The following is a 25,074-nucleotide window of genomic DNA, read 5'->3' on the forward strand; positions in this document are numbered from 1 at the left end:
TTATAACAAAAATAAACAAACCCAGCCTTCTTCAATTTCAGAATGACGATGGGATTACGTGCATATCCATCTTATGGCAGTGTTATATGTTGATACAACTGCAATCATCAAGATTGTGCACATTGATGCAAGCTTTGTGAAATAGATGGCTTATCTGTCTAAAGTGACTACTGTGAGTGTTGCCTCTGGTCTGAAGATGGGCTTGCAATCACAGAGCAAAAGGCGAGAGAGCCATCATTATTTATTGCCTTGACTGTTAAAACAGTAAGAGATGCTCAGCGAAATGAAATAGCTGTATAATTCTTGGGAAGTTTGTTATGTTTAGCTTACCTGATGATAAGCAGGGCTAAAATGGTTCTGTGATAAAAGTGGAGCAACTCTGTCTTGTGAAACAAACTTACGGATGTCTTTGCATGCAATAATTAGCTACAAGGGTGCAATAACTAGCTACAAGGGGTCTGAATTTACTTCTAAAATCAGCATTATAAAACAGGACAGGTCAGGATAAAAACATTGAGCTTGGACTCAGGCACACTATTGCACCCATAAGAATTAATGAAGGACTTGGGTTATGACTGGTTGGGCGCATAATGGCTCTAAGCAAATGAGGGAAAACGGTCGCTTACCATCACTAACAAAGAACACTAGGTACATATTCTAGAGTCAGTTCCTTGCTGCAAAGTGATAATTTACAATTGGGGAATTGTCAGTCTATCAGAAAATCTGGCAACACCTCCCAGCTTCTAAAAGTTATCAAATGGTGCTGATGTCCACCTGAACCATGTAAGTGTTGCAATCCAGGAAAAGCACCACAGCTATGGACACTCATATTGTCCAAGGTGGACAAGAAAAAGGGTAGAAGCAGCATCAGCAGCATTATAGCCAGGACTCGAACCTAAATTTAATTTAGTATCAATGATTCAATATTTGCCTTTTGTGTGGGGGGATAAGCTAATTACCTCAGAGGAGGATTTTGCTCAGTTATCTGCATGACTAGAGATCATTTCCAATGTGGACAATAGATACTTAAATCCAGTAAATCAGTGGAATTCTCTCCCCTCCTCTTTTGGTATTCAAACAAAGGACCATTCACTCCATAACTCTATGGTTCACTCCTCCATTTCCGCCAACACATACTCCTCTTATGCAATGATGGGAGATGCAACACTTGCCCTTTTATCTCTTCCCTTCTCATTTTCCAGGGACAAAAAGTGGTTGCAGGTAAAGCAGCAATTTACTTGTACTTTTTTTCCAGTTTATTTTATCCAGTATTCATGGTGTGGTCTCCTTCAATACAGGAGAAACCAAATGCAGATTGGGGGACTGCTTTGCAAAATACAGTCCCCAAGGATGACCCCAAGCTTCCAGTCACATATCACTTTAATTCTCCATCTCACTCTCATCCTTTGGTTGCTACACTGTTCCAACTAACCCCAGGGTTAGCTTGAGGAACAGAAATTTATCTTTCCATTAGGCAACTACAGCCCTCAAAGCACCACCAAGTTCAATAATTGCAGAACACCAAACTTTCTTAATGGTGTCAGTTCTGATGAAAAATCCTCAACCTGTAATGTTAACTCTATTTTTCTCTCTCCACAGATACTGCCCAACTTCCTGAATATTCCCATCACTTTTTTTTTCCAGATTTCCAGAAACTGTAGTGTTTATATCTCTTAGTTTTATTTCTCTCTCATTTGTTCTTATTCATCTCCTATTTATACCTCCTCCAGACAGATGAGCTGATTAGTAAGCCTTCAACAAACTCTCTCAACATTACCACTTGTCACTCAATTTCTCTTGGTCTCCACCCTATCCATGTTCTCTGACCATTCCCTCTTTTCTGCAATTTAAACTATATTTAATTTCTAACTTGGTCATCAACACAAAACATTATTTTTTATTTCTCTCTCCACAGATACTGCCTGGCCTGCTGAGTATACCTGCCACTTTCTGTGTTAGTTCCAGCATCTGCACTTTTTGTTTTGTCTTCTTGACAAAACACTTCACACAGAGAAGTGTGTAGGGACTGCGACTGGGCAATGAATGTCTTTCATTCAGTGCTTCCATAAGTGTAGCAGACAAATCAAAATCAGTCACAGCCTCTAAAGCAGAGCTACTGTCTTTAAAATGGTACCTTACCAGTGTGGTGAAAAAGTAATGGTAATACTCAGTCATCATTCCCATCGAAAGTATCTGCAAAGGGAACAAACCAGCATTAACAGTAAAATAGGAAGCTTGTATACATGTAGTAACCACTGCACTTTCTGGATATTCTAAATTCTAAAGTGTTTCAGAACTAATGAGTTTCTTTGGTAGCTTAGTCACTCTCCTCATATCGAAAAACAGTGCAATTTGCACACTACAAATGCCACATTCAGCAATAAATGACCAGCTCTGTTTTGGCAGTGATCAACCAGAAATAAATTTTGGCGAAAACAATGAGAGAACTCACCCACACTTCTTACATAAAAGGATTTGTCGCCTTTATTTTTACATATATTGGAGCTAGAAGATGGGGCCTTGGTTTAATGACTCATTTGAGTGTCGTGATGCACAAAACTGCTGGAATGTTATTTTCATCTGCAGCAGTATGATGCTCAAATTGGGAAAGCAAGAAACAGTGAAAAGGCTGCGGGTGTCCAATGAAAGATGGTGACGGTGGGTGTTCTACAGTGGAGAAGTATACTGGGCAACTCATACATTTGTAGGAAGATATGGAGGGGGAATGGCATGAGTTAAGGGCAAAGGTGTAGGTCAGGTGAGTGGCTGGCTCAGAGAAGGTGTGCCAGAAAGAGAGAACAGCCAATACTTTAGGGTGAGAGTAAATCTGAGATGAAGTGTTTGGGAGGTAAATCTTTTCTGAATAATTAACCTTGTGTGCTAACCTCTTCTCCTGCCTTAAATGTTATGACTGTTGGAAATTGCAGCGAAGCCACAGAGACTGATTCACATTCAGCACTGCAACCACAGGACAACTAAACCAACTTATGATCTGAAGTCCAATATACTGTTGATTATCTTTGCGAACAAAATCAACAGTTGTGGCATTTAACACTGGAAAATCCAATTACAATATCGTTTACAAGCATAATTGGCACTACATCCAAATATTGACATATTTATAATGAATTATCCCATAGACAGAGCCTAACATGTGGTTTGAAATATTACAACCCATTCATCATTTTAAATACATTTCATAACAATTGCTCCTCAGTGGCATTGTTCATTATAAAACTACTCATTTCAAAGATAAATATTGACTGTTTCAGATATTATTCTGTGTACTTATTTGGAATTATAAGAATGAGGGTATAATTGTCCTGGAATTGTGAGTAATATTCCACCTGCACTGCCAGAGGCTCAATTGCGCTCATATCAGAAACAGCCAGGACTGCCTCATCATGGTCGATAAGGCTACCTTCCGATTCTACATCTTTCAGAGGGACACCAGAATTCTAAAACAGGTTCTTGGCCTTGTTTGACCATTTCAGGCCCGTCATTATTTTTGCCAGGCCTCCTCTCAGGTGGGTGATGCGTCTAGCAGGAATTGAAAGGCGTCTTTATGAAAATTAAGCTCTGGTCTCAAAGGCTATTTTCAGAACCACTTGCAGTGCTACAACAGACTCACAAATCAAGGAAACGAACTCAGGAGAGAGCACCATTTCCAGTGTGATTTACAGGAATCATCAGCCACTCCCAGTTAAATCATTGGTTTGTTTACATAGGCTGCAGGTGAATTGTTGTTCTGGGCATTGACTTTAAACTGCCCAGAGAGTAATCTCACTGAGTATTCAGTGGAATTCAGACAAATATCAGGTTAGCATTATGGTGGCGAGGATGTCATTGTGACTACAGCAGCAGCAAGCAAAGAGATACACATGTGCGGGGGGGGGGGGGGGGGGGGTGGGATTAGAGAGAAACTCAAAGGAAACCTCATGCCTGAAGCCGACAGCCAAAAAAATTATACCTGTAGTTCAGCAAGCAGCAGTGTACGAGGAGATGATTTAATCTGCAACATCACTGAACCAAAGCCCTGAATTTTTATGCCTCATTCCAGATTGCATCAGATGATATTACCAACATTAGTCAGTCTGCTGGTTATGCCTGCAGGTGATGGATGCTCTGTCCATCAGAACCTGCAATATTTCCTCAGCAGAGGCAGCAAAGCTAGTAGCTTGGACTCTGATTTTCCTGGGACTATAGGTTACTCAGCCCAATCCAATCCTCTATCAGACACCCAACTCTATTAACTACCTGCACATAACCTTACTTTTTCCAAATCAATACCCTGCAGTTCTCATGACAGGGAGGAATCTCTCTTGCTAAATATGTAGCTGGTGTGCAGCCACAGCCAGCACATCATTGTCTGTATCTCTCATTATGCCTTTGTCCTATTCAAATCTTAATTTGCTTTTTATTCCTCAAGCAGACTAATGGAGACCAGAGGCTGGCTGCTTAGCAAGAGGTTCATGACACGGCACCTGTCAGGAACCCAAAGACAGCAGCCGAGAGTTGATGTAATCAAACACATGCCTTTGATTAAATAACTCTGCAGATTTCCTGCAATTGCCCTGAAGAGTCTCCCAGATCTTATTAATTGTAAGATCCTACACAACCTTGCAACAGTCAGTCTATCCCATTGAGTCAACTGTGGAAGAAAACAGACAGACCAAGAACTTGAAGAACAGAAAGAAACAGAGGATGATGAGGAAAAGCTAAGGGCTGTTGGATTTGACTGTTTTTAATTAGCTTTTTAACATGTATAGTGTTTAATACACCTCAAGTGGCCGTACAAGGAATGGCCACTTGCTAGCTTATTGATTCATCCTTCAGGTGAATATGTGGTTTTTTCATTGGCTGATTTGGCCACAAGTATCTAATAGGTTTCCTGATTGGGCAATTGTTAGCTAAAGAGCATCTCTTATCTCAGGTATAAAAGGTGTCACTTTTTGTTAATCTCTCGCTTGCTCTCCTCCCTCCCAGCCCGAGCTTTCTTTTGTTCCCTTTGTCTCGGCTCAAAGCTAGTGCCATGTGCTCTGTGACTGTTTCTTTGTTTTAAACTTTCCAATAAAACTTTGTGAAGCACCAAGTTGTTTTCAACTCAATCCTGTACTCCTGAAAGAACCTGTAGATTCGAAAATAGCCTGATCCAACAGGGCCAACTATCCTATTAGATGCGCTTCAGCAGCAAATCATCCATGGAAAACTTTTTTTTTCCCCCTGGATCAACATCCACTGTCAATCCCTCTTTGACTGTCATACTTGGAGCAACGTATGACAAGCCAAACATGTTTATTCTAGTCAGAGACGTTAGTGAACATTTGATGATGAGGCAAATAAATTCTTCTTCTAAAAACAGGGGTTGAAAATCCTCTTCTACATCCTCCAAACCAGCATGAGGAAGTGAGCTTTCCCTTCACACTGCTTTGTCCAGTATGTTTCTGGTTGCTAATACAGATACCTGAACCTCTCTATAAAACGAATGCTGAGTGCTAATAGTTGGTACTTTAATGGTCAAAGTGACTGATTGTTCTTCATTGGGAAGACTGTCATCTATCACTAACATGGACTCCTGGAGCCTGTCCCCACATGCTGAAGTCAGTCAGTGTTTCTACATTTGAAACATTTTTGCTCAAATTAGATGATTTAAGTGGGTGCTGAGGTAGTGCACACCTCACGATCCCGATATTGCCTGTGAGAAATTCTTGAGAACATCTTCAACAGAATTCATTGCTTATATGCCTGAGGGTCCCCTGCTCATGCAGCTGATGCAGTCTATAGAGCAGACAAGAATTTCATTGGCCATGTTAAATCACTCGTTAATTAGGAACCACAGAATGGCCTGTCTAGTGTACTGCTTGGGTGAAGCAGCTGCTGTTCATGAAGTGCTGCTTGTTCAGATCTAGCTGCATAAAATCATTCAAAAGACCCTGAGGCAAAGCCATGTCTCTGCTCAGGAGCACTCAGCCTCCGTCCATATCCATGAGAAATGACCTCACTCTGTGTTTCCCCTTTCAGTATTACTGAACCCTTCTGGTCTACAAATCAAGGGGTAATGAATACATGTCGTCATAAGAGGCTTTTTGCGGACTGGATCCAAATTGCTTCTCCCAAGGTTATGGCATTTCTGTAACAAGAAGAAATGGGCACAATAAGTCAATGACCATAGTTACATATGCTGAAGTTGTATAGACAGTATTGCAACATTTCATCACTGCTTTATAGCTGCTGTAAGGAATCTGTGCAGAGAAGATACGTGAGCTGCACATGATCCATACCACACTTATGCCAATGACACTTGTGATGGCATCTTTCAAATGTTTGAGGAGTTTGACCTAAGTTTGACTATCAGTACTGACTTTGATTGAAGGAGTTATCGAATGAATAAGTATGAAGTGCTAGGTATTTCAGAAAGCAGCGGAACTTTATCACCTATCCATAGCCTGCATCGAAATATTGAAAATGAGAATGTTTGAGGCTCATCAAATGCTCTATGATTGTCAATTGTGCACATGAATAATTATAGTTAATCTTCCATGTTTTACAGCTCCATCCTGCTTCATCATAAAAGCAAAATATTGCTCTTGTTGGAAATCAGAGGAGAATAAAAAAACAGGAAAAAGCAGAAGCAGTTCAGGAAGCATGTGCAAAGATAATAATAGTTACTATTTCAGCTCAATGAACTTTCATCAGAGTTGGGAATAGTTGCAGATGAAACAGATTATTTGCAGTTCTGATGAATGGTCATTAACCTGAAATGTTAAATGTGATTTTCTTCCTACAAACACTGCCTGACCTGCTGAGGGTTTTCAGTATTTTCAACTTTTATTTCTGCAAACTTCTCTTGTTTTGTTCCCGCTAGTCTTGATTTTACACCGTATTCATTATTTTCCCCATGTCAAATTTGTAAAAGGTTGCGAATCAAATCAGATCAGACATTATCTGAACCCTGTGTGCAGACATTGGCTACCTGATGGCAATAAAAGGGCGCAGCTAGTAAAGTTGTTGCCCCACAGCTCCATCGATCTGGGTTCGATCCTGAACTTTGGTGCTGTATGTGTGGAGTTTCCATGACTATGTGAGTTTTCTCCAGGTGCTTCAATTTCTTCCTACATCCCAAAGATTTCAAATTAGTAGGCTTATTGGCCACTGTAAATCACCTTACTGAGTGGTAGAATCTGAGGGTAATTGGCGGGAATGTGGGAAGAATAAAAAAATGTGATTAATGTAAGTGGGTGGTTGATGGTGAGCTCAAACTTTGTGGACTGAAGGCCTGTTTCCATGCTGTGAACTCAATCACTCTGTGACTCAATGACCTGCATATAAATAGCTATTTTGACAAATGGCAAGTTTATTTATACATTCTCATTTCTCACCTTGGCACTTTCCTTCAAGTCTGACAGCACTGTTCCGGTATAATGCTGTTATTTCCAGGTTCATAGTTTTACGTTGATCTGTGTGATGGCCACCCATTCTGGCTTTCCCCTACATTCTTCTGTAACACCTACCTTCCGCCATGACTTTCCCACCTCAATCTGTAAAATTCAATCTTTCAGACCTTCCTCTCCATCTCTCATCTTTGAGAATGAATCATAGTTATATACACAACGGAAATATTGATTTCTGCAAACCTTCACTGAATCAAAGTGAGTAATATGTTTGTTATGATACTGTTACGAAAAGGTCAAGGGAAACATAAAATAAAGCACTTTTCCAAAAAGCTTAGGAAAATGGGAAACACATAATATTTCATTGAACTTTTTATGTTTAGCTGCCAGTGTTCAATGCTAGTCCATTTTTTCAGAACACAATTCATTAAAGATTCTACTCAACATTTCTATATCCTCTAGTTAACATACATATACACACATGCAAGACTGACTTTCAGTGTTAAAAAGCAGCTATCATAAAAAGTTATAAAATATATACATTCATTCTGTGTGTACAGTCAAAGGACAGTAATTTTACTACTCAAGAAATCTTCCAGATATGCTAAAGGAAGCAGACTATAGAAGGCTTCTATCACCTGTTTCAATATTTGGGCTGCAGTTGAGTATGTGCAGTCAAATATCACGTAGAACTCCTTCCCCCTTTTCATCTGTTTCAGAAGAGGCTTAGCATCTCTATTACCTGTCGGCAACTGACGTATTTTAACTTTAATGTTGTACCTGGAGGGGGCTTTCATTAATTCTTGTAATCGAATAAGACCTAGGAAGTAAAAAGCACAATACTTTACTATAACTACATAATTGCACAAACCTCAAGTTCCACTTTATCTTCTAATTAATAATCCAATTTTTGTATTTCTAAAGCATACAACTTACACTGGTGATCATTTTACAACTTCCTACTGCCTGTGGGCATTCAAACCCATGAATATTTCTACTACACACTGCTAACAACAATCGGCCGATCCAACCATTAGTTAAATACTCTGCCAAATGCCTCTCCAGCATTCCAAAGTCCAAAATTTACCCTAATAGCATCTGTGTCAATAGTTGAGGGATAGTTCACTGATATAACCTTAGGAAGGTCTCCCATGTAAGAACACAATGGCGGCCCTTGCATTAACTGCATGAGGCTCTTTTGCAATCCTGTTCTGAGCAGTAAAGGGCTTCACCTTTGCCCTGAAAGCAATCCAGCAGATTAACTATGCCTCAGCTCTCAACATTCTATGTTTACGCCTCAACATTTTCCATATTCATTGACAACTTTAGTTCGTGGAAAGCATATGTTTATGTTTTTAATTTTCTTGAAACAGCAACATCCCCACTTATTCTTGGGAATATCTGGCCCACAACTGCTCGAAGTGGAAAACAACCCTTTGGTGTGGTATGAGAACCTTGAGTTCCTGGGTAAGCAGGGGAAGGAATGCACCACCTTAAGAACTACCCACCCACCCACCTGTCCCATTTGTGGGAAGTCTGTATATGTGAGTTAACTACAGGATTTAGAAATGCCAATTTATACGAAATGTCCTCCTCCTATGCATCATCCATATCCCTCCGTTCCCTTCATGTGTCCATTTAAAAGCCTCTTAAGCGCCACCAAACTGCATTCTTCCACTACTAACCCCAGTAACCCATTCCAGGCACCTACCGCTCTCTGCGTAAAAAACTCGCCCCTCACATCACCCTTAAACTTCCTCCCTCTAACCTTAAAAGCATGTCCTCTGGTGTTTGACATTTCTACCCTGGGAAAAAAATTCTATCAACCCTAGCTATGCCTCTCATAATCTTAAAAACCTCTAGCAGGTCTCTCCTCAGCCTCCGATGCTCCAGAGAGAACAATCCAAGTTTGTCCAACCTTTCTTTATAGCTCATTCCCTCTAATCCAGGCAGCATCCTGGTAAACCTCTTCTGCAGCCTTTCCACAGTCTCCACATCCTTCCTATAATGGGGTGACCAGATAAACCTGGGGGACATAGGTTTAGGATAAGGGGGGAAGAGATCCAGAGAGGACATGAGGGGGGGATGTTCTTCACCCAGACAGCAGCAAGTACCTGGAATGCACTGCCTGAGAGAGTGGTTGAAGCTGGGTCTAGATGAGAACGAGAAACACTTAAGCATAGAGGCTGTAGACCAAGTGCTGGGCAATTGGGTTTAATCAGAAGAGTGCCCACTGGTTGTGTCTATATGTTGGGCCAAATGACCTGTTTCTATTCCGTATGATTCTATGAGAAATAGACCTTGAGCAGCAACAATTTACATGTAGAAGAGGACCAGGAGAACCAAAAGTAAAAAGATACACAAGTCATTAAAAAATTGCTGGGCAAGAACAATCAGAAGACCCCAAGAATTAAGGAAAAATACAAATTCATTCATTGGAGTTCTACGTACTGGGTTGGAACACAAAAATCAGGGTTTCAAGGTTGATCACACACCAAATGGTTAGCCAGTCTGCAGCTGGAATCTTGTGCAAAATGTTTTGCATTTATGAAAAGGACGATAAAGGAGAAGATGCAGCAAAAAATTTTTCCAATGTCACTGCAATTGAAGGTTTAGACTGGCAAATTACTTTTTCTTTCCATTATATCTGGTAAGTTTTAGGTCTTCAGAAAAATGAAATTTTGATACAGTTCCCACTAGTTATCAAGATGGTAACTATAAGGCATTTAAATGGAAAACTGCTAGATGAAAACGTCACAGTGAAGATGTTTATGATGTAGAATTATCTGCTTAAGTCACTGAAGCAAGACAATAAATCCGTTTAAAAGGAAATTAGATTATTCACTGAAAAGGAGGAATATTATAAAGAGTACAGATGATGTGAGATTATACCACAGATCATGAAGAGAAAAACTTCAACATAGATGGGGCCAAATGTCCTGTAACTTTCCATGATTCTATTAGCACAAAAATGAATGGAACAAGGCTATTTGTCCATTTAGATCCACTCCCTCTACCTGGTATACAACTGGCTACATCATAGATTATATCTGACTTCTTTAGTCTCTTGGCATGGCATAGTTTCACACTTCCACCAAAATAAGTAAAAAAATAATTAGCCTGATATCTTTCAAAAGACTCGGCACCTCATGATTCACATTGCTTTATGGAGTATTTGATCAAGACCCTTTCTAATTTTCCTTAATATTCATCTTGCTTCTTTAATGATCTTGATTTTACTAACTGTAAATGATCTTTCTCTCCTAGATATGCTATCTGTAATTGTATCATTTCTAAGTGGTGACTGTTAATGGCAGAATATTACTCTTTTTCAGAAAATTATATCTAATTAACGAAGGATGGTTCAGATATGACTCAGGTTCAGGCACTACTGCAGGAAGAGGAGATGTATTTCTTATCCAAAAAAAGTACAGATTTAATTTCAATGCAAGGTCTTTTAGAACTCTCCACCCCAGGAAGTAGAACTAATTTACTGAAAACTAAATGGACAAGTGGTTAATTCCAGCAACATTAAGAAAGATCTGATCTTATTTCTCCCTCTGTAATTCTTAGCTGGCTGCCATAAAAGGAGAACATTACATAGTGTCTCTCAAACCACTTACCAGTGATGTCTTGTTGGAGATGAATATCAGAATAAAATCCTGCTGGGCTATGCTACTAAATTTCTGCCAAACTTATATCACCCTAGGGTTACATCTGGTGTGAAAACTTGAAGCAGAACAAAGGGATTAAATTCTAGTTACACCCAACACTGTGAAGTTCAACAACAGGGACATTTAAGAGACTCTTAGATAGCCACATGAATGATAGAAAAATGGAGGGCTATGTGGGAGGGAAGAGTTAGATAGATCTTAGAGCAGGATAAAATGTCGGCACAACATTGTGGGCCGGAAGGGCGGTGCTGTGCTATAATGTTCTATGTTCTAACAGTTTCAATGAAGATAACGATGACTGGGAAAGAAAATGAGGTGGGCTCTGAAGCACATCATTTAAACCTTAATTGGACTTCACTTATAATCCTTATTAGTAAAGTAAATCATCCTTCAACTCACTGTTTAAATTAGCTGTACTCCAAGCAGTACAATTATATCATCAGGCCTTTAGTTTTCCAGTTAAATTAACTGTATATTAATAATTCAATGTTTCTCAAAGGCATCAAAAACAATTATTGCAACTAACAATATAATAATAAGTAGAGCATTATGTGACATACAATGACAAAGCCATGTGCCCATCAAGTGAAATCTGCAGTGCTCCAGTTGTAATTTAACCTTAAGTACTGAAGCTTTAAAATATTGTTTGTTCAAGTTTATTGTCATAGACATACATATGCAGGGTATAAATGCCATGAAAATTAGCTTTTTGCAGCAGCACAGTACATTACAAACATGACAAACATAAGTTAACATCAGCTTAAATTAACATTGCAAATGATAGACAGAAACAACTTAAATCAAAATGGGATTTGAATATTTACCTGTGCTATCTTCATAAACAATGGTAATTGTCTTCCATTTGTAGTATTGCACCAGGTCCAGGATGGCTCTACTAATAGATGTATATTCTGGATAAAGGTTAATGAAGAATGAATCCTTCTGATCTAGTATGGGATGTTTCCAACGTGTCTGGATGTGTGGAACTTCCATTGCATTAGAGATAGATTGAACCGCACTTATTGAAGAACTGTGGGAAGGTCCAAACACAGCTGCTACTCCAAGTGTAAGCTGATCACAAGCTAGTGGGTTTTAAAGAAATAATTCACATTATAAAGATAATGCAGAAACTTTAGAATTGAAAGTTAGGCTTACTCAAGAGACAGAGGGTTGGATTTTTAAGCTTGGATACAAGTTCTGAATGACAGAGCTGTTGCGAGGTCAGTAGACCTGGTAAAATGTGATTCCTGAATATACTGAATTTAAATGTAGGGCTTCTTCAAATGAAGTTCCTGACCCAAGCCAGGCATGAAGCTTCACAAGAGTGAAGTCTGCACAGCAGTTAGCTGCATTAGGAGTATGAATGGGATTGTGGAAGTTCAGGCTCAGCCAGCTGAACTCTGAGTAAAAGTTTTTATTTAATGTTAATATTAAACACAATCCTTTTTCTTCCCTCCTCCCTTCCCCCATTTTCATGGTCAGTAAACTTTTCAGAAATTTGAAAGTACTCCTAGAGGAGAAACATTCCTTGTCCTTCTGACCTACAAATTGTGCTGTTAAGGCACCCAGCTGATGGAGTTAACTCTTCTTGCTTGTTGTTTGCTGCCAGGTATATTTTTGGGTATGGAAAGCCATCCAACATGAGTTGAAATATAGAACAATTTAAAATGAAAGCAGGTAGGTATTCTCATTATTACATGTGTCCAACCCAATTCCCACAGGTAGTTTGGCCACTTACCCTTTTTGTTAAAAATAAGGTATGTGGAGTCTCTCTGCTTCAGACTTTTGCATTTTAGTCTCTTGATACAAATTCAACCCATTCAATGCTGAGATTTAAGATTCAGCCCATAATATAAGAAAGCAATAATGGAATTTATAGTACTCACCCCGTCTGGAAGCTTCAAAGCTGTCATAAAGATTAATTCTCTGTATGTCGTATGTGAGCGTGGTATTAGGCATTAATGTCCTATTTCTGTTTATACTGGTGATTGCGAACTTGAAGGCCATCTCTTCGATACTAATTGGCTCATTTTCAGTAGTTTCAAAAATGCCTCCTAAAAAAAACAGTTCAGCATGGTTGTTGAAGTTTGGTTGAGGTATGAAAGATGCTCACATTCAATAATATTCTTTCAAAACACCACATGTATGTACTGTTAAGCATTTATTTTAGATATGGCTTGATCAAGGAGTCCAAAGAACAGAGAAACAATTTTTCTCTCTTTCTCATCATATGCTACAGTTAGATTGAAGGGTCATTTGTACCACATACCTTGACTGCATTTACCAGACACAAACTGTACGGATATGCATTGTAACAGAAGTTGGGCTACGAACATGCCTGAAAACTGCAGCGGACAACCTGACCCACCATATTGCTTTTCCAAACCCAGCTTTCACCATCTCCAACATGTTGCAAAGGAAATAAGACACTTTATTTTAATGCAATGTGAGAATTCTTCGAGGCTGCTAACACCTGAAGTTTCCAAGCAAATTCAAAAACCACAGATGGAATGGATCATGTTGCATTCCTTTATTCACGTTAAAGAACTGATACAGCAAGACTTCCCCTTCTGTGCCACAAGAGAAAGAATCCTAGTAATATTCTCAACAACATACAAAATCCAACAGATCCTAATTCGCCAGTCTGATTACTTCCTTGCACAATGAGAGGAGGGGGGGGGGGAGGGAGAGAGGGGGAGAGGGAGGGAGGAGGAAGCATCCAACCTCACACCACTCACCACAGGCAGAAATATCATGAAAATATCGCAAACCCACATTAGATTTCAGCCCACACTTCTTCCCATCACTACCACCCTTACTGAGATCAATGATTTAATTTTATTTGTGATCTCTACATTGAAAAAATAAACTAATCAATACTCGGCTGAAAAAAGCTGACTAGATTCCGTGTTTCTGGATCTGTTTAGTGTCTTTTTTTTTAAATGAATTGAGAGATGCAAGTCCCATATTTTAACTAATCAGAAATGCATGAACAACTTGGGAAAAGATTCATTCTCAATCATAAAATGTAGGATTTGCACTCCACTTCCAAAAACATCACACTTTTAGCATGTGTGATTTGAGATGCAGTTTTCTGCAATAGGAAGAGTTAATGTGCTATCTTATCCATTTGAGATGTGACACACCGTTCACAAGGCTTTCAATTGTATTGATTTTTCTTTCATCCTGAAGGATTGATGAAATTAGTTAGGCAAAGGTACACACCTAACAATGTGAAGATCCTTAACTGACATGTCCTACATCACTGACGCTTTACTGCTGCCCTGACACTGAAAATTTCTAGTTTAGAAGCTGGATCTATTAGTGCCTGTTTCTCATAAGCAGATTATCCTTGCAACCGTTTCCAACTGAAATTGTGCAGAGTGGAAAAACTGGTCAAGGAACTTCTATGCGCAATTCATCCCAACACCTCAGACATGTTTATGGCCTCAATGTATACCAAATTTCTTCCCCGACAGTCATAAATTGTAGCTTTTGGATGGAACCACCACTGAACATCACAGAACAAATGGGAGCACATTGGAGCTATTTTGTTGCATTTGGAATCTAAAGGGACACTCGAATAACATTGGGACACTCTGATTGGTCACCTTCAGAAGTGACTGCAGACTGCCCAAACACCTTCCAAAATGTGCTTGAACTATCAGCTAAACTATCAAGTGTTTTCGTTGTGATCACTCCAACAATCCCCAACCTCCCAATCATCTCAGTACCCAGCTGTTATCACATTCAATGGGTCTCTAAGTGGTAATACAACTGGCAAAACTCCAATAGCAACGTTTCTGGCTGATGTATGGCAGGGTCAACAACAATACCGGCAGTTACCACCCCATGACAATCATCTCTGCACAATGAAGGATGTTATTTGCCCATAATGAGGTGAGGGCATATTTCAGCAATGCAATAGTCAGAATCACTTGCAAAAACAAAAATATCAAAGTTTACATATCTCAAAAATCACAAAGCTTTTCAGAAATTTTACATATTCTAGTGCTTTTCCCCTTTCACCACTTTACCTGTGGGCTTCCAAGTCTTAGACTATATAACAGTGTACCATGTTTGGGTGTTGGTTGGATGCACCCTTTCATTTTGAGTCCACAAAATGTCCTGATGATCAATGAGAAGCACTTGCCCAAGATGGACTGACTTCAGACAGCTGAAGCTGGTCAACTGTAAAAGCAATCTTGTGTGGCAGACTGTGGAACACGGGTGAGTGTACTGCCTGATGGGAAGCGATTTGATTTCTTCACAAGGTGTAACATCAATGGCCTGAATATGGACAACAGTTGACTTCTTGCAAGACCATTGCAATGAGTATACAATGGTGCAATGAAGTTATCTGCTGAGACAAGGAGATTTGATAAACATAAGGAGATGTGGCATGTCACCAAATACTCTAACTTCGGCCGATGCACTGTTGAAAGCATCCTCACTGGTTGCATCCTGCTTGGTAAGGCAATTCCAATGCACAGGAATGCAAGAGGCTGAAGAGGGTTGTGGACACAGCCCAGTCTATTATGGGCACAGCCCTCCCTACCATTGACAGCATCTACAGGAGGAGCTGCCTCAAGAAGGCAGCATCTGTCATCAAGGATCCTCACCATCCAGGTCATGCCCTCTTCTCACTGCTACTATCAGGCAGGAGGTGCAGAAACCTGAAGTTCTACACCACCAGGTTCAGGACCAGCTACTTTCCTACAACCATCAGGTTCTTGAACCTACCTGCACAACCCTAACTCTACCTCAGCAATGGAACACCACAGACCACCTTCTACACTACCATGGACTTGTCTTCCATTGTGGTTTTGATTTTGCACTGAAGTCTTGCTCTTGCACAGTCTTTTTTCCACTGCATGGTATAATATATGTACAATCTATATTCTGTGTGTTGTCTTTACCTATGTGCCCGTGATACTGCTGCGAGCAAGCTTTTCATTGCACTATACCTCACCATACTTGTGCACCTGACAATAAACTTTACTTGATATGGGCCACTGTTGTGTGAAAAAGGTTCTTTTGGAATCTTAAAGATGGAGGACTCTGGACACAGGCTTTGGATTTTAAAAATAGTTTAATCACAAAGGCTAACGAGGGAACAGAATGGATGGGAATGGATGCACACTCTCACACACACACACACAGGGGACCACGAATGTGAGGGGGGAATCACAACGAGGATGAGATACACACAAACACACACACGCACATACAAACACACAATAAACAAGGTATAGTTTATCAAGGGATAAACAGTTCAATGCCTGAATACCTTGACCCAAACAAGCATTGGCTCTAACACTCCCTGGAATCTGACTAAGACGCTCCCAAACCACATGGTGGTGCACATTCTTACCAGTGGTCTCTGCAGCGTTGTCTCACTATTCCTGGGGCAGTCAAGAGAGGAAGGGCCAGGAACGTGCAACACCCCTTATAGAGCTGGAAGGCTGGGTGAAGCCTGGCCAGGTAATTTAGACAGGCCAATGGCTTGGAGGTCAAGGACAAAGGTGTTTACCAAGGCCAACGGTCAGGCAGGTTCAGGAACTAAGGTGCTCTCCAAGGCCAATCCCTATGTCCACACCTGATGGGTAGGGTGGAGCCAAACCTTGATTGACAGTGGTGCCACTTCCGATCCAATAAGCAATGCTGTCCTCCGACCAGAGGGGTCAGTGTTGTTACTGTCACGTGACAGCCATGTGCTCTCATACTACAGCCACTCTACCATTGTTCCAAAGCTGAGATGGCTGACAGACCTCCAGTCATAGATGTCTGATCCCTGTTGTCTTCACCTTTTCTCCTCAGAATCAGCTCTCAGCACACACTGAGTAGGGCACTACTCACGACGAGTAAGTTATGGAGAAGGCACAACCAAGTGCCTTATCACGGCTCCAGTGTAAGTGCAATCTGATCACATTGCATCCTCTGCTCATACAGGAGAGTATGTACAAAATGCCTATCTGCTCGGGTGCTGCATCCCTTGCCTCCTTTAAAACCATGAACCGCTCATGGGTTGCATCTCTGTGCCCACAAAGAGCACCAATCTGTTCACACATGGCATTTCGCTGCTCAATGAGAGAGCACTTGACTCATGAGAGGCGATTCTGCTCAATGAGAGCATTGAACTGATCCAGTTGGCATGCCACTGTTCCTGAATTGTTTCAAGCTGCTCCCATGTGACAGAGATCAAGTCTCTGACTGGATCAGTGTGAGACAGCATAAAAGCAGCAAGACTTTGTGTGGCTCCTGTCTGTGCCTGCACTACAGCTGTTACTTGAACCAGCTGACACTGTGACAGGATCGTCACTGATCCCCAGAAAAAAAAATACGCCTGGCCTCGAGGGAGGTGTTCATAGTCCCGACTCCTCACTATCTCGATTGAGACGTTGGTGGTGGACTCCGCCATGCTCCTTGTCATGTTTATTCAGTGTAACAGCTCACTAACCAACTCTCTGCAAACCAACATCAGCTTTGTCATGAACTCTGATCCCCAGCTGAGTTTTCTGAGACACCATATACGTGCTGATGACCCACACTCTTCCAGTTAGCTAGGCTGCACCGCACCTGCTTTGTGCATCTCCCTTTGACATGATACTCTAACCTAATCAATTTGTCCCATGCAATTTTTTATCTCTTAGCATCATACAGCACAGAAACGGACCCTTCAGCCCAACTGGTCCATGCCAATGAAAATTCCCATCCAAGTCAGTCCCATTTCCCCACGTTTAGCCCATATCCCTCTAAACCTTTCCTATCCATGTACCAGTCCAAGTAACTTTTAAATGTTGTTCATGTGCCTGCCTCAACCACTTCCTCTGGCAGCTCTACATATACTGACCATTCTCTGGGTGAAAATGTTGCCCTTCTGGTTCCTGTTAAATCTCTTCCCTCTCACCTGAAACCAATGCACTCCAGTTCTTGATTTCCCCAACCCTGGGAAAAAGACTGCGCATTGACCCTATCTATGCCCCTCATAATTTTATACACCTCTATAAGATCACCTCTCATTCTCCTGCAATCCAATGAAAAAGTCCCAACCTGCTAAACTTCTCTCCATAATTCAGTCCCGAGTCCTGGTAATATCCTTGTAATCTCCTCTGCACTCTTACCAGCTTGATGGCATCTTTCCTATAACAGGGTGACCAAAACTGAACACAATTATTTCAACTGCAGCCTCACCAACATCTTGAATAACCACAATATAACATCACAACTTCTATACTTAATGCCGTGACTGATGAAGGCCAGCGTGCCAAAAGCTTTCTCCACCTGTCTACCTGTGAGGCCACTTTCACGGAACCATGTACTTGCACTCCTAGATCCCTCTATTCTACAACACTCACCAGGGCCCTACCGTTCACTGTGAAAGTCCTACCCTCATTAGTCTTCCCAAAATGCAACCCCTCACACTTATCCAAATTGAACTCCATTTGCCACTCCTCAGTCCACTTACCCAGCTGATCAAGATCCCTCTGTAAATCCTGATAACCATCTTCACTGTCAATGACACCACCTATTTTAGTCTCATCTGCAAACTTACTAACCATGCCTTGTACATTCTCATCCAAATCATTGAGATAGATGACACATAGCAATGGGCCGAGCACTGAGCCCTGGGGAACATCACTAGTCACGGGCCTCCAGTCTGAGAAACAACATTCCACCATCACCCCCTGCTTCCTACCATCAAGCTATTGTGTATCCGGTTAGCTAGCTCTCCCTGGGATGCCATGTGATCCAACTTTCCATAGCAACCTACCATGCGGAATCTTATCAAAGGGCTTACTGAAGTCCACATAGACCACATCTGCCACCCTATCCTCATAGACTTTCTTGGTTATTTCTTCAAAACACTCAATCAAATTCCTTCTTTGTCTGTTTCCAGCCTCTGTCTCTCGATTCCACCCTCCCAGCTCTGTCTGTCCATGATCTCTCACTCTGGTCTCGTTCTACCTATCACCTGCTAGGTTCTGCCTCATCCCTTTATACTGGCTATCCTCCCTCTATGCTCTCAGTCCTGATGCAGGATCTTGACCTGAAACATCGATCATTCATTTCCCTCTACAGATGCTGCCTGACCAACCGAGTTCCTTCAACAATTTGTTGTTTGATCCAGATTCCAGCATCTGCAATCTCTCATAGATCCCGTGCAGTGCCCATCTTGGAGGTGGTGCTGTGGGGTGCCAGGCACAGTGATGCATTATGCCCTTTGTCATCATCACCATCATCATTCCTTTCCTCCTGCTCTATCTCCATGGTAGTGTAGTGGTTAGCTTAACACTATTACAACGTCAGTGACCCGGGTTCAACTCCGGCCACTGTCTGTAAGGAGTTTGTATGTCCTCCCCGTGTCTGTGTGGGTTTCCTCCGGGTGCTCTGGTTTCCTCCCACATCCCAAAGACGTACGGGTTAGGAAGTTGTGGGCGTGCTACATTGGTGCCGGAAACGTGGTGACACTTGCGGGCTGCCCCCAGAACACACTACGCAACAAATGTATTTCACTGTGTGTTTCGATGTACATGTGACTAATAAAGATCTTAGCTTATCTTCTGGGGCCATGGGGGTGGACTTTGTGGCCCATTCCAATACCCGGCAAAAGAAGAGGGCAGCGCAGTGGCACAGCTGGTAGAACCACTGCTTCACAGCTTCAGTGACCCTGGTTCGATCCTGACCTCAGGTCGTGTGTGCGTGTGTCTGTGGTGTTTGTTTTGTACATTCTCCCTGTGACTGCATGGGTTTCCCCTTGGTGCTTTGGTGTCCTCCCACATCTCAAAGGTAGGCTAATTGGCCATTATAAATTGCTCCTGATGTGCGGGTGAGTGGTAGAATCTCAGGGTTTGAGGAGAAAATGAGAAGAATAAAATGGGATTAGTGTAGGATTGGCATTACTGAGTGCTTGATGGTTGGCGCAAACTTGATGGGCCTGTTTCCCTGCTGTATGACTGTGGATCAATGACTAAAACATAAAGGCAGTTATATCAGTAAGAAGCGGGTTAAATACCTTCAAGATCATGCAGCAGAGTGGATGGTAATGAATCTGCTGGCAATCATACCAAAGGGGATAAAGCAATCACAACAAAACAATGAGCTCACCTGGCAGATTGCCCCACTGTGCATGAGTCACAGGTTAGTCTCCTCAACGTGATTCAGGTGTTGCACCTGTATTCCTCCTATACCTCAGTGCCACTTCCTGAATATAAAGGACTGCGGTGTGCGTGCAAGTGAGTGCAGACTGCAGAGTGAGTGTTAAAATGAAAGAGCAGTGTTTCTGTTGGTCTACAGTTCACATTGACATAATGTGTGAGATCATGAAATATCTTCTGGCATTACTTCATAGTCTGGGGATTCTCATTCCTGGAAGAGATTAGAGTAGCCACCTCCTGCTAGACTTATTGAAGAGCAGCCCTAGTGAATCTCCTTTCACTCTAATGGCACACAGGATACCCTTTCTGGCCTCTGTCTCATTTACAACATCTTCGATGTCCCTTCCAATAACCCTTGGTGCTCTGTCCCTCTTCCCCCAGGAAAGAAACAAAACTGGAGGTGAACATTATAAATGTAGTAAGCAGAAATAAATAAACAACTGAAACAAAAGGCAGTGGGCAAATAAAGTCAGAAAACTGAAAAGTGTTAAAGGGCCAAATTTAAAAGTGCTCTATCCTAATCCACACTGCATCTGCAATACGGTGGCTGAATTAACGGTTCAAAGTTGTAAACAGATGTAAACTAATTATGTGATTGCAGCATAGCTAAAAGATGGAAATTAAATATTCCAGCATATAAACATGGAACACAAGAAAGCAGGAGCAGGAAAAGGCCACCAGGCTCCTCAAGCCTGCCCCGCCATTCAAAATAATCATGACTGATTGATGCTGACCTCAATTCCTCTTCTGTGCCTGTTCCCTGTGGCATTTTTCCAACTTCCTCTACCTAAATCACAGAACCTTTCTTTCTTGCCATCTACTTCTCCTTGGCTCCATTGCTCATTTTGTGTAACAGATAACAATTCTGTTTCCATTGATTTCAATACCTTTCAGTAACATTTTCTTATTCCTTTGAAACTTAAGATTTCAAACTCATCTCTTTACCCCTAATGCAGTTTTCTTAAACTAAAACTAATTCCTGTGGTTTCAGTAAAACTGCCCTCTCAAGTTACCACTGGTCCATTGTCTTCCAAATTAACTTCTGGAACAAATCTTTGTTTGTTTACTCATTTGGCATCAGTGCTGGCAGATCTGAAAATTAACAAGCTATGGCTTTTTAATCAAGCGTGATTGTTTTCTTTAAACAAGACCTGTGATCCAACCACAGTCATTTGGCTGATGGAAGTCCCTTTGGCAATACATTTATTTACCTCTCATAGGATGAAAATACCAGTAAACAATTATACAATAGTTGGAATATCTCTCTTTGTAATTCCACTATCCTAAATTAGCAAATTCTTAAGAAATAAAAACAGAAAATGTGGAAGCACTCAACAGATAGGGTGACAACTGTGGAAAGAAAAACTACATGAACGTTTCAGGTCAAAGACCCTCCTTCAGGACTGGAAAAGTGAGAAAACAAGTGAGTTTTAAGTTGCAAAGAGAGCAGGGAAGGGTTGGATAGGACAAGGCGAATATCTCTGAGAAGGTGAGGTCCAGGTTGCCATTGTGACAACCTGTTGATGAAGTCATCTGGTCGATAAGTTAATGAAGACCATGAGGATGAGAAAAAGAAAGACACACACACAAAGGAATGTGTAAAAGCTGTGAAATACAGAGCTGAAGGAAATGCCCAGCAGGTCAGCACATGCTAACAGAAAGAGAAAATGTGCCCAGATAGAAGATGAGATGCTGTTCTTCAGTTTTACATTAGGCCCTGTTATAGCATTACAGGAGACCAGGCGCACATGTCAGAGTTGGAATTGGGAGGAGAATTAAAGTGACTCATTCATTCCATCCCACTTTGAACTATCATCTCCCATTGTTTTCCCTGCTGAATCTATTTCATGAGCAGGGACTAGAGAACTGTATGTAAAGCACTAATAATTCAAAGCCTTTGCAGAAATATTAAGGTCTCCCATCTTGCTTGTTCTCTGCTTTGCTGGGTAAATTAAGACAAGTCATCAGTGAAAATCAAATGTGCAGATGCTGGAAATCTGAAATGAAAACAGAAAATGCTGGAAACGTTCAGTAGGTCAGGCAGCATCTCATCATGTTATGTAAAAAGAGTCTTTGACCTGAAACATTAACTGTTTCTCTTTCCTTAAGTGCTGCTTGATCTTCTGAGTGTTTTAACATAAATATACAATATATAATATAACATAAACATAAGTAATAACCTTTTTGAAAGATCAGAGAATTGAAAGCTATGGGGAAATGACGCAAAAGAAATGAGGCCTGATGCAGATCAGCCATGATCAGGCAAGCTTGAAGGGCCAGGTGGCTCATTCCTGCTCCAATTTTCTTGTACTTTTGTATTCTAGTTAACATCGAGGAAGATAAAAAATATAAACTCTAAGAGAACACATGTAGGCTGGCAGAATGGGCTGATGAAACATACCATACAGAAATGTTTTGGCATCCTGAACAAGGAGAGATAATATTGGTTAATTGGCGCAGTTCCAAAGGGTATGTAGCAGCCGAGGGACCCAAGTCTTTTTGTGCATAGATTTTTGAAGCTGATAGGTTCTGTTGGTAGACCATTTAAGGAAACATATTAGATCCAATGCTTCATAAATCAAGGCATTGAAAGCAAAAGTGGGAGGTTACATTGAACCTTTATATAAAACACACTGCTAAGACCACAACTAAAGTATTGGGTCCAATTCTGCTTTTCACATTTTAGAAAGCATGTGAAAGTCCTAGAGAGGATGCAGAAAAGACACACAAGAATGGTCGCACGGATGAGGAATTTCTATTATAAGACTTAATTGGAGAAGCTGACAATGTTCCCCTTGGAGCAAAGAAATTTGAAAGGAGATTTGACAGAGGTGTACAAGATCACGATGTTAGGGTAAATAAAGACATTTACCCATCAGTAGATGGTTCAAGAACCAAGAGACAATAGATTTAAAATTATGCAAAAAGGATATGGGGGGAGATGCAAGATTTGAAGCAGAGCGTTTATGACCATAGTTTGTAAAGTGGTGGAAACAGAGTCAGACTCAATCAGGACTTCAAAAAAAAAGAAAGCAAAAAACTGCAATGCTGCTGGCAGCCAGGCAACATTTGTAGAGAGAGAACAAGAGTAAACATTGATGATCTTTCACCAGAACTATTCCAAAGGAAGATCACTGACCAGAAATGCTACCTCCATTTCTCTCTCCTTAGATGCTGCTTGACCAGATGAGTATTTCCAGCATTTTCTGTATTTTTTTTATATAAGGAAATTGGATAGGCACTTGAAGAGAAATAACATGCAGAGATATGGGGAAGCAGTGGGGAAACAGGACTAACTGAATGGCTCTACAGAGTTAGCAAGGCATAAAAGGCTGGACTGGCCTTATTCTGTGCCAATATGACGCTATGATTCTGTGCTATGTAAACTAATTTTGATTTGTCTCAAAGAACTTTACTTCTCTAACTCTGACATGCTCTGTGCCAATGTGACTCTATGATACTGTGCTATGCAACCTAATTCTGATTTGTCTGAAAGAACTTTACTTGTCCAACTCTGACATGCTCATACCATTATTCCAGAAAGGTAATTTTGCTTTACTGAAATCAGGGGTTGTTTAAATCTTGGTTCCTGCTCTCAGGGGCATTTGTGGTAATTTGTACAACCTGTTCCGCTGAGTTAATAGCAACTTTGCCATGAGTTTTATAATTACGTTTCCAAGGAAACGATGCAATCTATTTGTGAAACACAAAAGAGAATGCAGAGATTGGACAGCAGCTTAATGGATATAATGCACTTTATATTTAACTCTCTCACTGGGAACCGCAGGCCAGATGTGCAGTATGTGCAGCAGTAACTGTTCCAGTGCGAGTCAACAATGCAACATGTTGATGCTGCGGCAATGACCTTCAAACGACTTTAAATTTCCCCATCATGCAGTCAATCCCAGCAATTACAACAGACCTATAGTTACTGTCAATTTTACATTATATAGTGTTATTTGCCATTAATTTTGCCAGTATGTTCAATTTTCTGGGTTCCATACAAGACTTTAAATGTCAAATAAATGTAAAGATTTGAGAGATAATCCCATCTGACATCATTTGAGATTAGTTGCAAACTGCTGCTACTACATTGTATCCATTTTCAGGTGCACACAAAAGTCATAATTGGGGAATGATCAGTTCAAATGGCCAATAACTATGCTTGAAGATAAAAAGAAAATATATCCATGCTAACTATTGAATGAATTAGATCTGAAGCAGGAAATATCTTTGCAATTCCACATTTTATTCCAGATAGATTGTAGCACATTTTACTCTTCTAGAAATTAACCGAATGAAACTCTGATCCAATGTCCTATCTATACTGTCGAAGTTGCAGGTTTTAAAAGAAATAAACTATTGTTTGCACATTTTGTTGAACTGGAATTCCTGAGTAAAAAAACCTCTCAACTCTAAAATGCCACCAAGCAAGTCCACAGTGAAGACATACTTTACATCCTGCTGCCCAATCGCATCTTGAATATTTTTGATTTCACATTATTCAGAACCAGAATTTTGTCTTTTAATATGCAACAGAATGTGTACTCCTTTGAAAAAAAATGAGAGCCAGCAACCAAATGTAGCTACAAAAAACATTATCACTGAATAGGTGAAAACTTCCATGTGACATGACTACTCAAATGTTGCATGCCTCAACTGAGCTACTAAGAAAATGATTATAGGCTGTATAATTGCAGGCACATATGGCCGCCAGTCAAAAACAGATTCCACACTGCAATGATTTCAAAACTAATAACGTCCGTGAGCCTTTTGGAGATGCAGTAAATAAAAATAAATGAAACAGACCATCACTGGGTCTGCCATTAAAAAGAGTTACAAGATTTAGAC

The 25,074-nt window shown here is 40.7% G+C and overlaps 1 protein-coding gene across 1 annotated transcript in view; it reads right to left on the reverse strand.

Moving 5' to 3' along the window:
- LOC127569064 (glutamate receptor ionotropic, kainate 1) overlaps positions 1-25,074 on the reverse strand; it is a 205,023-nt gene that overhangs the window by 70,455 nt on the left and 109,494 nt on the right. Inside the window, exons 2-5 of the mRNA XM_052013359.1 lie at positions 12,952-13,119; positions 11,890-12,147; positions 8,030-8,211; positions 2,140-2,193 (exon numbers count right to left, since the gene is read on the reverse strand). Of these exons, the coding sequence (XP_051869319.1) occupies positions 2,140-2,193; positions 8,030-8,211; positions 11,890-12,147; positions 12,952-13,072 (615 nt within the window). The 5' untranslated portion in view covers positions 13,073-13,119. The remainder of the gene's footprint in view (positions 1-2,139; positions 2,194-8,029; positions 8,212-11,889; positions 12,148-12,951; positions 13,120-25,074) is intronic.

This window comes from Pristis pectinata, chromosome 4 (genome assembly GCF_009764475.1).
Source record: "Pristis pectinata isolate sPriPec2 chromosome 4, sPriPec2.1.pri, whole genome shotgun sequence".
Lineage (NCBI taxonomy): Eukaryota > Metazoa > Chordata > Chondrichthyes > Rhinopristiformes > Pristidae > Pristis > Pristis pectinata.